This window comes from Callithrix jacchus, chromosome 4 (genome assembly GCF_049354715.1).
Source record: "Callithrix jacchus isolate 240 chromosome 4, calJac240_pri, whole genome shotgun sequence".
Taxonomy (NCBI): Eukaryota; Metazoa; Chordata; class Mammalia; order Primates; family Cebidae; genus Callithrix; species Callithrix jacchus.
The window spans coordinates 67,095,793-67,112,759 of NC_133505.1; the positions used below are offsets into that span (position 1 = coordinate 67,095,793).

The 16,967-nt window shown below is 36.5% G+C and overlaps 1 protein-coding gene across 14 annotated transcripts in view; it reads right to left on the reverse strand.

Moving 5' to 3' along the window:
* The window catches only part of KHDRBS2 (KH RNA binding domain containing, signal transduction associated 2), a 656,950-nt gene that overhangs the window by 236,409 nt on the left and 403,574 nt on the right, over nucleotides 1–16,967 (reverse strand). For all 14 annotated transcript variants that reach the window (XR_013534311.1, XR_013534313.1, XR_013534310.1 and 11 more), the window contains exon 6: nucleotides 11,964–12,162. Coding sequence is in view for 2 of the 14 variants with exons in the window: in XM_078369472.1 (XP_078225598.1) it covers nucleotides 11,964–12,162 (199 nt within the window). In the remaining 12 variants the exon portion in view is untranslated. The remainder of the gene's footprint in view (nucleotides 1–11,963; nucleotides 12,163–16,967) is intronic.

The following is a 16,967-nucleotide window of genomic DNA, read 5'->3' on the forward strand; positions in this document are numbered from 1 at the left end:
GCTTAATGAGTAAGGAGCTATTCTTTAACCGACTAAATCCCCAGAAATATCTCCTAAAATCTTTTCCTGCCTCCAAGTGTGTTTTCTGTCCTATAGTAAACTATACTTCTGTCTTGACAACTGTAACTTCTTACTTTTGGGTGAAGTCTTAGAAAGAAGTGAAACAATGTGGGGGAAAGAATATTCTTATTTTATTAATCCTGTTTCCAAGAAGAAACTACCCTGATAAATGAAGGGAAATGTCATTTTGTTTATGCTGCTGACAAACATTTGCTTCCTTGGAAGTGTCATTAGCTAACAAGTAAAAAAGAGAGGATGTGGTGGGGGTTGTGTGCAGCTTCTAATAAGCCATTAGGTTTCTGAGGAGGCAAGATAAGAGGAGAAATTTGGGCCTCATAAACCTCGTGAGTAGATGTACTTGGTATAAAGGCTCAAACATTCTCATATACCATGCTCTCAGACTAACCCCTGTAATTTTAGAAAAGCTTGAACCTCAGACACACAAAGCTGCCAGATGACTCACCTGGAAGACCTAGGAGTAAGTGTATTTGTACCTTTTCTTATCTCCTTGTAATATCCATGGGAAAAAGAGTGGTAGCAAAAGTCAGCAAACCTATGACTGGCATTGCCAGTTGTGTCACTTTTGTCAGTTACTCTCTTAACCTTAATTTCTCCAACGTGAAATTAAAAGTGAACTCGATAAGACTTTTTATAACATTCAAAATGCATGATAGTCTTTTGCATTCAGGAGATTCTACAGAAATGCTGGAGACACGTAGTGAGGTCCATTAGATTATGTTCAATTCTCTTTACAGATGTGGGACACACTGAAAGATGAGGAAAGAGATAGTGAGAAAGTTCAACATCTTGACAGGCAGAGTACTGGGATTTCTGAAGTCACAAGTGCCATCAGCACTAATTGTGACCATAAGAGGTTCTGGTGCAGTGCAACCAATAGACATTTGCTTCAAGGGCTTGAATAGGGAATCCTCCTATTCTCTGATTTAGTTAGCTTAATTTGTCTAGTTGGGAACACCTGTAATGCTGGATTTCTACAATTCGCCAGTATGAAAGTGTTACAATATTCATAGTCAGTATGGCTCAGGCACCAACAAATTGAATCGGAGATCTGACAATAACTGGAGCTCTGTACTTGTGCAGAACAGCAAAATAATACTGGCTGTGGGCACCAATTACTATTTTGGTTGGTTGTTTATTATTCTGTAATAAACAACATATGTTGTAGCTATATTATTTCATCCCAAGTATTGCAACGGAAGTGACCTCCAGAAGTTACAACAGGGGCTAAATTACAACAAAGGGCATCACATTTTATTTTCAAGGAGTTTACAACATCCAGTACTGCTGCACAGAAGGAAGAAAGTGAGAATAGTAAAATGCTTCTTGTTCTCTTTGATACACAATCTCTGTGATTCTTAACATGTGAGGTTTTCTCCCCCTATAACCAGAAAGGAAAAATGTAGGAAAGGTTTCGGACTTATTTGTAGATGTGGAGAAGGAGAAAGAAGAGATCACTTAAAATAACAAATTACGCATCCTCCAGCAACCTGAACCTTCCTGACACTCACACCAGTTGTATTTGCAGCTCTCCAATTCTGTTAGTATACACGGCAGTATAAAATAAAGAACTCACTTTATATGGATGTTTATAAGTCAGAGGTACTGTTTAAATGTCAACATTTAAAGTAAGATGAAAAAATAAAAAGCCCACCAGTATATTCTCTATTTGATTTCTAAGCTATGTAGTATATTCTCTATTTGGTGTCTAAGAAATAGGCCGGGAACGGTGGCTCACGCCTATAATCCCAGCACTTTGGGAGGCTGAGGCAGGTAGATCACGAGGTCAAGAGATCGAGACCATCCTGGTCAACAAGGTGAAACCCTGTCTCCACTAAAAATACAAAAATTAGCTGGGCATGGTGGCGCATGCCTGTAATCCCAGCTACTCAGGAGGCTGAGGCAGGAGAATTCCCTGAACCCAGAAGGCGGAGGTTGCAGTAAGCTGAGATCGTGCCACTGCACTCCAGCCTGGGTAACAACAACGAAACTTCGTCCCAAAAAAGAAAAGAAAAGAAATACGAAGCAGAAGGAATAAATGAGGGTCCTTTCTGTGTCCTTCCTCTGCCAAATTGATCCATAATATGGTTTTATATGAAGGGAAAATATGATTTTCCATCTTCAACAGTGAAGAGAAATATTCTTAACCCAAATCTTGAGATTATTACAAGTTATTGCAAAGAACGTCTGCAGCTTCCCTAGTAAAAGCCTTTGGATCATAAGATATTATAGAAAATAATCACACAGATCTGTTTCTGATAGAAAGATTTAGCAGCCTCTATTTTCCACTAAATAGGGAATCCATAACAGAAAGGGTCCAAAATGTGGAAAAGAACTCAATCCTAATTAACCATGCCTATAAGGCTTTCTGCAAAACCAATGACAATCTTACTAACTAAGCAATTTGTATTTACATTTTCCTTGCCAGAAAATTATGAGTGGTGTTGTCAAAATATAGTCATTAATGTTTTTCAACCAACAAAATCTAAAGTGAATTCTGGGATTCTGAGGTATGATTTGTAACCCAGTATAGGCTGTTAATTTTTCAGTGGGAGTATAATTGTTAAAGCTATAATGAACTCAGAAGAAAAAAATGATTAAAAATTATTAATTTGTACCCAACATATCTTTTTAGGCATATACCTATAGAAATAAATCAAGGCTCAATTTAATTTCATTTTTAATCTTTAGGCCATGTGTATGATCAAAAGACAGAAAACAATATAGCCTGAAATATACAAATAATGTTGCCAAAAAAAAAAAAAAAAAGAAAAGGTTGAACTCCCTAAGGCCGAGATGGCAGTTTGTCATTTTTTGCCACTGCTGTCCTCTCCGTGTCTGGAGCAGAAACTGCATAAAGATCATGGCATTTTTTACTCCTACAGAGCCTAGAGGAAACTTTAAAATACTTTATGATATAATACTTTACAGCAGCTAGAAACCATCTCAAAACAGCACAGAGAGGAAACCTATTTTCATCCTTGTGTTACAAAAGACATTAGTCATCATGTTATTATAAAGTACAGGTTTGGATATAATTCTGCATATTGTAGCCAATAGAAGAATCTGCATCTGTTCTAAAATGACTTAAAATTATAAGGCTAGAAGAAGGATGGCTTATTTAAACTTCAACTGCAGAAGAAGAATACTCACAATTTTAAAAGGTGACATCTTACATAACTATGGGAAATAAATGTAATATTTTAATAGTATTTACATACCAGTACCTTTATCCTTTCTATGAATATTTGAACCACAGTAGTATTACGTCCATCCTATAGTTTCACAATACATTTCACTAACCTTGCATATTTTGGTTATTTTAAATATTAGTTACATTTCAAAAAACAAAACCCTGTAATGTGTCTTGGTAAATTAGTCTCTAATATGAGGGGACTGGAGCATGAAACTCAAAAGTATGTTTAATGGAATACAAATATCAAGTCTAAAAACTCTAATAACAATCTCCCTTCTTTGGGAAAGGCTTTTGGCTATTACACAAAAACACCACACATGGCTCCCCTCAAAATGCATCATAGATCAGGCTCATAATCTTTCCTTGCACAAAAATGGCACAAGAATTGATTTCAATTATCATTTAATACCTATTTCCCTCTCCTGTCAAAAAAATGTTCCATACACATGAAACTTCGGGTTGGCAGCCTGAACTCATTTATGGAACTTTTAAGGACTATTGATTTACCAGTGAATTTTCTAGTTCTCTCATTGTTACTGGAAGGATGCCTCAGAGCCTGAATTAGATGATAGGATAAGCTGGAATGCCGATAGGCTTACTTAAGGCTGATAAAAAGAGAAACTTCTCAAAAATTTGTCAAAATGCATTTTATAAATTAGGTTAGCATGATTGATTACATAGAGTCAGAATTTCTCATGTAGTGCTGAACTGAATTTTAACTACATCTCTTCTTGCTTTGCTGTGCTGATGCACTTCCTTGATGTCACGCCATTAACCCTTAGAGAAAATATGAAGTAATTTAAAAATAAATTAAACGTATGTCTTCGGAAACTAGAAACTGTTTTGTGTACCTGCAGTGTCTTTGTTTTTGATCTGCTTTTTAAAAAAGCTACACCAACATACGAGTTACAAGGGAGTTCTTATATAAGCAGATTTTTATGTTGTCAGTGTGTTTCCATAGAGTGAAATGTTCTGACAGACACTTCCAGAAGCTGTGTGTCTTTACCTGCACATTTAATTCTTCCATGTACCCTTTGTTAAAAGGACAGCAGTTCCACAAGGAATAGCATACTTATTAACATCTCTAACTTGGTTCTAGCTAAGCACAGAACAGCCTTTCAGTATCAGAAAGAAACTAAGGTTACATAGTCAAGTTTTTCTTTAAACAATCTCTCCCTGCCCTGTCCCTCATACAGATACATATTTTCCTATAAATGTTGTCATTATTTTCCTCCTCAGGGTGAAATGGAAAGTTTGTGGGGCCTCAAAATTACATAATTTTGCATTCTTAAGAAAAAGGTTTAAAAAACACAAATACATAGTTGGCAAGAAAGTGAATATTTATTTGGAATGAGAAAAGCAATAACAAATAACCATAGATTTTCTAAACTTGAAAATATTATCAACATCACAAAATCTAGAAACCAATACAGAATTTCTGTTTTGTTAGTGAACAAATCCGTATGCTTTTTGGAGGTCTAAGTTTTGATCATCTTCTAATATGACAATGATTTTGAAAATATTTTCTATAGAGAGGAGAGAAAATTAAGGATTTTTTTCTCTAGCTGGTTGATAGGAAAAAAAAGAGTTGTTATCAACAGTTTTAAAAAGTGTATTTTCTAAAAAAGGATGAGTTCATGTCCTTTGCAGGGACATGGATGAAGCTGGAAACCATCATTCTCAGCAAACTATCACAAGAACAGAAAACCAAACACCCCATGTTCTCACTCATAAGTGAGAGCTGAACAATGAGAACACATGGACACAGGGAGGGGAATGTCACACACCAAGTCCTGTTGGGGATGGGGGGCTAGGGGAGGGACAGCATTAGGAGAACTAACTAATGTAGATGATGGGTTGATGGGTGCAGCAAACCACCACAGCATGTGCATAACTATGTAACAAACCTGCACGTCCTGCACTTGTACCCCAGAACTTAAAGTATACTAAAATAAAATAAAAAGTGTATTTCTTTTCCACAACTCATTGCTGGTTATGTTACAGCCATTAGCATTGTTCTGACATTTGGGGACACTTCAGTCAATTCTCTTTCATAGCTGAGGTGAATGATATGTAAGAGTTTTCTGCAGAGCATAATCCGGCCCAATACAATTCAAACCTTATTTCTCCTCCACTGACCACATCCTTTCCCTATCAGTGCTGTAGTTCACCATCAAACAGCAGTAACATCTCTGTTTGTGAATACCTGTGTCACCATACCATGTGAGATGGTAGGAGTATTCCTGGAAATATTTCTATAACAGAACAGCAGCAGTATCTAAATAATGCAAACAAAATATTCCTCTAAATCCAACTAAATACATTTCTAATAAACTCTTCTTCACAAATAGTTATGCTCACTCTACCACTATTTGAACCAAATGGCAGTGTGACAGGGGAAGGTGTGATTTCAATGGATTACAGGTAAAAGACCTTACTTTTGCAACAAAGAGAGATGGCCATGTAAACACATTTATAAGCCCCTCCCACTGCACTGGAGAACAGCTTCTTTTTTTTTTTTAGATGGAGTTTCACTCTTGTTACCCAGGCTGGAGTGCAATGGCGCTATCTCGGCTCACCGCAACCTCCGCCTCCTGGGTTCAAGCGATTCTCCTGCCCCAGCCTCCCGAGTAGCTGGGACTACAGGTGCACGCCACCATGCTCAGCTAATTTTTGTATTTTTAGTAGAGACGGGGTTTCACCATGTTGACAAGGATGGTCTCGATCTCTTGACCTTGTGATACACCAGCCTTGGCCTCCCAATGTGCTGGGATTATAGGCGTGAGCCACCACACCAGGCCAAGAAGAGCTTCTTTAGTGTCAAAGTCACTTTTTCACTTCTCTTCACTACAGCCTTCCTTCCTTTGTCTCTTCCTTTACCCACTCCCACGTACAAAAATACCATTGAGCGAGGCTTGCCGCTTCATCTTACTCCTCCCAAATCCATTTGCCATCAAACCCTATGGTTTTTACCTTAGCTTTACCTTTGGCCTGAATACTTCCAATCCCATCCCTGTCCTCATAGCTAGAGCCACATCTCATTAAGTCTCACTATTGCTAATTCCCTAAATCTTCTCCTTTCTCCATCATCGTCTTTAATTCTCCCCAGACAACTGAGAATTAGAAAATTCCCCAAAACTTCAGGTTACCTTCTGCTATGAATCTTCACGTGGCATTTTATTATAAGTGAAGTTACAACCTCAGCCTTCAGGTTATATGTAACTCTTCTCTACTTTCTCTCCATTATTTCCCTGCTATCTTAAAGAAACTCTATTTCACCAAATTGTTCTTCAAGATTCTTTAGACTTGCTTTGAAAGGTTACTTATCTTGTCTTTGGTCTTACCATTCCTTCTGCATGGAGTTTTCTCCCTGTTCTCTCTACTTCTAATTGTTATACCTATTTTCCTTGTGGTCTGCTTGCAGTTGTTTTTCTTACCCTCTTAAAGTTTTCCTAAAACAGCCATCTAGCCATTAGTGATAATTCCCTTTACATGAGCATGTAGAGTTCTATTTGGTACTTAATCTATGCTGTGTTCTGCTTTCATTATTTATATGTTTATATGTGTCAGTGTGCATAGGTATAACCTTTTCCCCAAAATATCATAAGTAGGTTCAGTTCAAAGCACTTTACTTAGAACTGCAAAAAATAAGGCAAATTTACAGAAGCACTGCCTTTAGAATGTATAAAATCTTGTGAGAGAAGATAATAGAAAATGATTTCTAAGAGTAAGATAAGAGCCCTGTATAGCAAATACATCTATGTTAAATGTTGGACTGATGCTGTCTCTACCACTAGGTGGCATAGTTTTTTAGAGTAGGAACAGTTTCTCTCTAAACCACTTAGTTTTATATTTCCAGCACTTAGTTTCTGGAGGTATTGAGTTCTCCATAGTTGGAGGTATTCATGCAGCTATAAATACGGGGAGATATCCCAAGTATTGCTGAGGGGACTAAAACACTGGCTAGTGGTCTAGATGGGAGTATGAAGTTCAAATGGTCTGTGTGAGAGTGTTTTGAGTTCTCTGCGAGATAAGTACTGTATAGGACACTATGGTTCTTTACTAAGAGGAAACACAATGTATCAGATAGAGATGTTGTAGACGAAAAGTGGATGCAACTCTCAATTCCAGGCTTCAGTTTCTTCACCTACTAAGAAAGTAAAATCTAAAACTAGTTGATAGTATTATCGTGAGATTGAGTTAACAGTGACCAGACGTAGGCGGTATTCAAAAGTTTTAGTTTATTGTCTTTTAACATATTATCCACTGGTAGAGCTGATAATGCTCAATATTTTGTCATATGGGAGTTTTGTTGAAATATTCTTTTTGATTCTCTAAATCTACTTCAATCATAATGATGGATCTATAACATGTAAATGTACTTGTCTTAGCAGAAGGTCAATGAAAAAAAGGTTTAAAATATTTAAAATCTGGGTTAGGATGTGTAACAAACTAAAATTCAAATTTTTTTTAGACTTAGCTAACACTAATGATGGTTTTAAACAGCAATCTCAATTACAGTAAGCTGTTTCTTGTCAGGCCAGCTGCAAGGAGTGGATTTGATTACCTAAATACATTCAATGTGGTCAGAAATTTAACACTGAGGCCCAGCAGGGGAGAAAGAAGTCTGAAGAGCAAATCGACTCATAGTGTGATTTATAATAATAGGAGGCTTTTCTAAGAAATTTTATCTGAAAGTTAAGAACTCCTTTGAGATTTTCACCATCAACTCAGCATAGTGCTATTATTTTGTTATTGAAACACTTAAACTTTTGTTTTACTTACCCCTTACAGAGGAATCAGTTTAAAATTAGAGCAGAGAGTAGCAGCTTTTGAGTGCTAATCTGGGTTGGGTACTAAGGATTTCAAAGATTGCAGTGAGCAGCCTGTCAGCCATGTATTAAATTTACTCATTAGATTATTTTGAGAAAAAAAATTAAGAAAAATATAATACAGGACAGGTTTTAATATAATATGCTATAAAAAGTTTTTCAAAGATATATCCATATACTTTTATTATGATCAATAGTATGTTCCCCTAGGTATATTTTGGGATGTCTGCCAAGCTCTTAATACTTTTTCCTCTCTGAAAATTAGTGTCTCCCCATATTGTCCTTGGGGCTGGGTCCCCAAGAACTATGTTTATATTATTTGAATTTCTCCCCTCCCCTCCCCTCCACTTCCCTCCCCTTGCCACTGGTGGTTGATGAGTGGTAGATCCAGACCTAATTTCAAGTGAATTTCTCCCTATAGTTAGAGGTGACTGACTAGTGCTAGACACCTGACAAGCCTGGCTGAATACCATTTTCTCACCTGCGGATATGGAACAGAACTGAGAGGCTGGTATCTGCTGGTGACTAGAGCTGGACATAAAAACATGGCAGCCACAGGAGGAGATATTTTACTATATGTAAGCCACATTGTCAAAGAAGCCAAAAAAATTCAGTATGTAGATTAAATGGAATGGAAACACATATGCAGAGAAAACAGAGATGAGATAAGAAGAAAGATTCCTTATGGTTTTCTAGTTCCTTGGTATAGACCTTTCCTAAGCCCAGATGCCATTCCTATTGCAGGATTTTATGAACCTATATTCATAGGATATTTCCCCGACTTAGTAATTCTACTAAATGAAGTTCAAAGTGCTTCTGCCTTTTTGCAATCAATAATGTCTAACTGATTCACAAAAAACAGATTATAAATGTTCATAACTTCAAAGGGTCCATAATTTATCCCAAGAAAAAAATTAAATATTATATATGATAAAATTTATGTAATAGTTACCTCTTACTGAATATCAACAATATTCTAGGTATTTATGCATGCTTATAAGTGATTACGAATGTTTTTAATCTTCAATAGAATCTTGAGAGGCTGAAATTATTATTTCCATCATACAGAAGAGAAATCCAAACCTCAGAGTGCTTATAAAATCACACAGGGAGTGACACAGCTAGAGTTCAAACCTTGAGATGCTGTTGTCTCTTTCAAAATGCCACATTCTGTCCACCCAGTGACACTCAGGAATCTCAGACGGAACCCTTCGACTTCCCTGAGGTATCTTAATTTCAAGAAACACTGTCTCAATTTAACCCAATCCTTCAGTCTAATCACCTTCACTTCATAAAAGCATTCCTTTACTCCTCTATCTTTCACATGTCCACATATTTTCCATCATCAAATCTTAACAGGTGATTTTTGCAGTACACTTAGAACCGACCCTCCTCTCATCGCTTCCATCATCCTCTCATGGGGTGGGTGGGGGGGCAATGCAACCAGTTAACAGTCTTCCGGTTTCCACCTGTGTGCCTACCTCCACCCTCATGTTCTATTATCCATGATGTAGGCAGAATAAATCTTTCAAAATATAAATCTAATCATGCCATTTTCCTCCTCCACACCCTCCAACGGCATCATGAATTGGCCTGTCGACTGCCCCAATGTTATTTGCTACATCCCCCTCATACATTCTGCTCCAGCTTTAATGTGCTCCGTGCTGATCCCCAAATATTTCAAACAGGTTTCACTCAAGGGCATTTATGCTTTCAGTTTCCTCTACTAGGGATGTTGTTTACAGAGGCAGCCACTTGGCCAAGAACCTCAGTTCATTTAGGCATTTGCTCAAACGTCTCCACTTCAGAGAGACCTTCCCTAACTGACCATTAGCGGACTCTCCTCATCTCTCTCCAGAGCACTTATCTCTACCTCACTAATTTGTATTTATTTATTTACATATGTTTGTTTTCGGTCTTTTCCCACTACAATGTAAGCTTTACAAAAGCAGACATGTGGTTTGATTTGTTCACAGATACGTCTCCAGGACCTTCACAACATACCTAAAATAAGATGGAAGCTCAATGAATGACTGAGTGAATAAATAAAATCAAGTGGGTACTTTAAATTCTAAGTAAAATTTTCAGGTTACTTAATATTTAATGTTGTACTATTTTCTGTTATCATTTCTAAGGAACATCCTTACCTCTTAAATTTTCCCATTAAGAATATAACCCTCTCATTCACATTTCCATAAACTCTTTATGCTCTTGTTGATTTGATTCATATTCTAGTGATATAATCACCATAAGACTGAAATGCATATGAAAGGCTAAAACTGTTTGGCAAACTCCTCTTTCATAGTCCCATATATGCTGTGTTAATTCTTCTATCAAGTTAACAATGTTAACTACCGTTACCTGAAAAGTTTTTCTCGCTTCTTAATTTTTAAAAATTGATCTGTTTAAGCCTCTATTTGGAGGACGAAAACACAATAGTGACAATATACATAAAGATTGTGGAGCTAAATAGTTTCTTAAAGATAAAAAAGTGATCCTACTGCCCTTGTTGTGGATTTTTAATTAAACAAGCACTTATTTTGCACATACTATGTCTCTGGCAAGAGATGGCAGAACCAGGGATAGTCCCTGAGTTTTTTTAACTTGTGGGTTTGTTTGCAGAGTAGAATATGTTTTCTGTTTCTGGTTTTGCAATTTTAAGATTGTCTCAGGTTTTAAATATTGATACTTGATGTAGTAAAGATGCTTTAGATGAACAAGTTTTATCTGTTTCAGTAGAAGTGAATTTTTAGTTAATTTTTCTTCACTCTTACAGATATTTGTCAATGTTTCATATTTAAGCATTAACATTATTCCTAAAATTGAATATATGCTAAGAATTAACATATTCTTAGAACTACACATAAACTATGTTCACTTTATCTTACAATTAAGTTTTGATTATGAACCAGTCCATGTTTTAAGTGCCCAGTATGTGACAGTAACTGTACCTGAAGAGTTCATATTTAATGAGCAATAATTTACATAAGACATTGAAGAGGACAGCATGTTTATGGGCAGTTGAATAAAACAAACACCTAGATCAGGAGATGGACATGCTGGAGAGGTTAACGGCAGAAGAAATCATTTTCTTAGTAGAATAATCTGGCCTGCCTCAATTAAACATTTGCAGAAGACTTCCTATGGTTATACTATTAGTAAATTTTCCCTTTTCAAGTTTCACAAACTAGTTGGAGAAATGGACCCAAGGACCACTATGTAATTAGTGGAATACTAGCAATTAGAACTAAAGCTCAAAAGATGTTTAGATATATTAGATGACCAAAAGATAATGTAGATAGGAAGGGAGGAGGATGCTTGGAAACACTGCATTTTATCTGTTCATTGTATATTTTTTTGAATTCTTTATACCAGTCCACATCTTTAATACGGTGAAAGAAAGAAGCAGGATAGATAAATGAAAGACCAGCCACATGGGCTACATTATTACCAAAGTTTATAATATAATCATATTTCATTTTTCAAATATTTGAGTTTTATGCTAATCTTTATGAAGTTCTAGAAATTGCTGAATATATGGCAATTCATCTTTTGTTTATAATTATTTCTCATTTGAAATCTGATCAAACTTCTTAAGGATAAAAAACCTCAAGATAGTTTGGTTATTAAAATACAAGCTCTTTAACTAGCACCAACATTGAGGACACCTGTAAAATGAAACCTTTTCTCAAAATGTTCTCATTTAAATGCACTGCTTAAACTCTCTTACAAATGACATTTGTTTTTTGCAGCAAACATTACCTGATATATTCATGGTATATGAATGGTTTGAGACATAGCATTGTTAACTAATCAGTTTAACTCATCCTTACGACTTATTTCTTGAGAGTACTTACATATTCTTCATAAGCTTCGTGAGCTGGAGGAGGAGGTGCCCTGTATCCTGGCACTGCTGGTGCTCCCCGGGCTCGAGGAGTGGGGACACCTCTTGCTACAGGCGGCACTGGAAGGGCTCCACGGGTTACAGTGCTTCCCCGAGGGGTGAGAACACCTCGTCCAGGTGGTGGGGGAGGAGGAATGGCACCTCCACGGCCCCTAGATAAACAAGTCATGATAGATGAGAAACAGGTGATAGGAGAAAAGGGCGTATTGCAGAAAAAGCTTTCCTCTCACAGCCTCCATACGATGAAATAAATACAGATTTCTCTCTCTGTCTCTCTCTCACTTTCCCTCTCTCTATGTGCATGTATATGTATATGTGCTTATTATAAATTACATAAGATATAAAGTGTGCTGATCTCTATAGAAGACAATAATTTTAAATACTGACTATGACTTAGTTCTTAGGAAAAACATGTAAAATACTTTGTTATTGTCTTTTATAAAATTAAAAACCAAAGCAAAATAAAACACCCAAACAAAAACCCACTCTGAATATAACTCCATTGTATTCCAAATTCTCCAAGAAGAAGCAAATCAGAGCATCGTCTGATATATGACTCACTGGACCATCTCTGAAACTGAGTGGCTAGATGTCTATGTCTCCTCTATGCTGGGGATTACTGACAGTGATGGACAATGCTGTCATTTACCAAAAAAAAAAGTTTTCTGTACTTTAATAAACTGTAGAACTCTAACCATGGTGATATCATTCTGTTTATTATAGCAGCTTAAGTTTGAGGTCACTTGAAATCACAACTGCTTGTCCCTGATTTATCATCATGTATGTAACCCCATGAGCGGGTGCAGTCCCTGACAGAATACATTTTCTTACAGTATCTATGATGCGAGAGGAATACTTTAGTATCTGTAATGAAAATAATGGACTAAATACTGTGTATTGCAGTTCTTCATACAAGATTAACTTGCACTCCAAGAGTAAGATCAAATGGTTGTAGCCAATTTTTATGGTATTTTGAAGCCTTTAGAAAGGCTGAGTGTTTGTCTGAAATCTTTGAGCAAAAGCACGGCTATTTCGCTTTTTATTATATCTGAAAGGTTGGCCTCTAGAGAGCACTGCTTTCAGCAGGAACACTAGCTCTGGGAAAAATGATGATCACTGAGATGTCAACAATCAGTATTTGGCTGTACCCACATATGGGGACGTAGGTTATGCTGTCTGCTATGAATAGCACTCAGATGGCTCTTCCTTGCTTAAAATAAAATGAGCTTTTATGAGTGAAAAGTCAGAATGCTGGTAAAGCTTTTACAATTTTAAAATAATTATAGAGCTGATGAATAGAGAAATGATCAGAGAACTTACTGTGAGTCTAATGTATAAAGAATACTCTCCTAGATTGGGAGAAGGTGAAACACAAAGACCCAGAGGCCCAGTGCTGGCTTCAAGTACAACATGGCTGAGAATACAGTATTCTGTGTTATCAGGATGATATATAAATGCATCTATTAAAAAGGGATGTAAAGACCGATTTTGCCTTCACTAGTCCTCTAAGCACATTTCTGCTTCCTCATAAGCAAGATGAGCATATGTCCAGGTTTTATAACTGTTGTTCTAGCTTCCGGTTCAGTTTAGCATTTTAACACTCTCAAAAGTGTCCATGTGTGGCTAATAAATTATATGGTCACCCTACTCTATACTATATTCACAAGTCTTAGCTATATCATTGAATAGTCATGGGTAAGTATTACCCATGGGTAAGATATTGTTTTTGAATGAGTAAAATACAGATTTCTAAGTTTTATAGTACTTCCTTCTGCTCTAATATTATATGATACTCACATCAAACTAATTTTCCATTTTCTTCCTTCATCAGCTGACTACCAGACATAGCCCTAGCAAACCCTCTCCTGAACCTGACTCATTAGCTCTTATCTACTATTCCTCTCCCTGGGATATTAACCTCATTGTTCTCTCCTCCAATTTAATTCACATCACTTTTTTAAGGATACTTCCCCTGGCTAAAACCACAAATAAAAGAAAATATCCTTTCTTTTATTGGCTGATGTGCAGAAACAACATTTTCCATGTTTAATTCTTTACTTCCTCCACATTCCTGAACTGAATGTTGTCAGTCTATTTCTTGCTTTCACCCCTCTGCTGAACATGCTCTTGGCTCAGATGACCAGTAGCCTGCTGATTTCCAAATCCACTAGATTCTTTTACAGTCTCCATGCCACAGCACATTCCTGTTATTTTTTAGATTGTGGACTATTATCTGGAAAATGTTTCTTCAGGCTTTTATGACTGCTTTTCTCTACTTTTCCTCCTTCCTTCTTACTCCTCATCCTCCTTCACTGGCTTCTATTCCTGGATCCACTTTTGAATCTGGATGTCCCCAGTTTCTGTCCTCAATATCATGGTTGCACCCGGCAGTCCCTAACTGTGATAACCGCTATTATCTGATTTCCTCCTGACATAATGCTATATCTTGGCTTGTGTTCCTTATATCAGAAGTTTCTTAACTTGCCTGCACGTTAGAGTTACCTGAGGATCTTTTGAAATTTCCAGATTCCAGGCCATACCCTAGGGCAATTAAACCACAATCTCTGGAGACAGGAAGCTCCCAGTGATTCCAAAGTACAGGCCAATTTGGTAAGCACTGCCTTATATGAATTCTCTATTTTTTTTTTTTTTTTTTGAGACAGAGTCTCACTCCAATCTCAGGCGCCAGGCTGGAGTGCAGTGGTGCAATCTCAGCTCTCTGCAACTTTCGCCTCCCGGGTTCAAGCAATTCTCCTGCCTCAGCCTCCTGAGTAGCTGGGACTACAGGCACGTGCCACCACACCCAGCTAATTTTTGTATTTTTAGTAGAGACAGGGTTTCACCTTGTTGACCAGGATGGTCTCGATCTCTTGACCTCGTGATCCGCCTGCCTCGGGCTCCCAAAGTGCTGGGATAACAGGAGTGAGCCACCACGCCTGGTCGAATTCTTTAATTTAAGCATCTTGACAAACTTGTCATGTGAGCAGTTCTAATCTATTTTAACAATAAGTTGAGATACCAAGACATGGAGAGTACAAGTCACCTGCCTGAGGTCATACCAACAATCCACAGAGCTCAGATTATTTACAGGAATAATTATATTCTTCATTTAATTTGATCCTTCAGCTAATCTTAGTTAATAATAATCACCAATTTCTTACCAGGCTAGACACCAACAATTTATCTTTGTCTTGGGTAAGACTTCTTATCCAACATCTAATTGACATTATATAAATGTTATACTCCCATCTGGCCCTCTCTCTATGCACTCCAAATGCTGCTCATTTTTATCTGCCTGGAATGACGGACTTGTCTTCTCATTTGCTCCCCTGCCATAGATGATTTCTCTGTCTCTATCTCTCTCTCTTTCAATCACTCTAACTCATCTGCATCATCCACAGTGATGACTGAGTAGTCTTTCCTAGAAACAAGTATAATTATTCTCCTCTTTAACAAACTCCATTAGTTCTATGTGTTAGTTCTCACTGTGGTAAACAAAAGCCTTCAAAATTTACCCCTAATGTTTCACTCACTGCAACATGTAGTGATGATGTGTGTTAGAGATGTCATATATTTTCATTCGTCAATTATGCAAAATAAATTATTATTACAATATATAGATGTAATGCTTTATTCTCTGGTACACATTATTGGAAAATTAGAGTTATTACAGATAGGATTATTGAAATGTAAATTGCTTTAATTAAATACATTTTCAACAAATTATAGAATTTAAAAATATTCTAGGCATCATCTTTTTGAATTTGTGTAATTAAATAATCTCATAAACTAATAATTTAATAACCATTCAAATTGGCAACTGTTAACTCATGTTATGCAAAGTTCTCTTATTAATATGATTTTCTATTTTATAAAGCTATTTCCTTAATCATTTTACATTGTAGATACAGTTCATCATATTGTTTGAAATAGAAGACAACAAAATTGTTTCATTTTCTTTCATTAATGCTCATACCACCAGTGATGTCAATACAGCAATGGATGTGAAATTTAATTTTTAATGTTAATTTTATTTTCTTTTTATGTATATAGTGTCAGATCTGTATGTTATATGGGATTAAATAGTATAATCTTTCAATCAAATTTTTCTTCTAAGAAGATATATTAAAATCCAGACCATAAAGCACTATCCTATATTCAATTATTAAATGGATTAAAATCTTAGAATAAGGCTTTTCTTAAATTAAAACCTTATATGCTCCACTCAAAAATGGCAGATGCAAAATTCTACTAAGGAATATCAATAACAAAGCAAAATCGATTTCTATGATGATTTCATACAATCAAATGCATAAAAATTCATTTTTTTAATGCCCCCCACTTTATATATATATATATATAAATATATAAATATAAAAAAAATAAATATATATCTATATTTTTAATGGCCCCCATTTTATATATATATATATATATATATATATATATATATATATATATATAATTATTGCACTTTAGGTTCTGGGGTACACATGCAGAACACGCAGGATTGTTGCATAGGTACATACATGGCAAGGTGGTTTGCTGCCTCCATCTTCATCACCTATATCTGGCATTTCTCCCCATGTTATCCCTCCCCAACTCCCTATACCCTGCTGTCCCTCCCCTAGTTCCCTCCAAGAGACCCCAGTGTGTGATGCTCCCTCCCTGTGTCCATGTGTGTGTTCTCATTGTTCACCACCCGCCTATGAGTGAGAACATGCGGTGTTTGATTTTCTGTTCTGGTATCAGTTTGCTGAGAATGATGGTTTCCAGATTCATCCATGTCCCTACAAAGGACACAAACTCATTGTTTTTTATGGCTGCATAGTATTCCATGGTGCATATGTGCCACATTTTCCTTGTCCAGTCTATCATCAATGGGCATTGGGGTTAGTTCCAGGTCTTTGTTATTCTAAACAGTGCTACAATGAACATACATGTGCATATGTCTTCA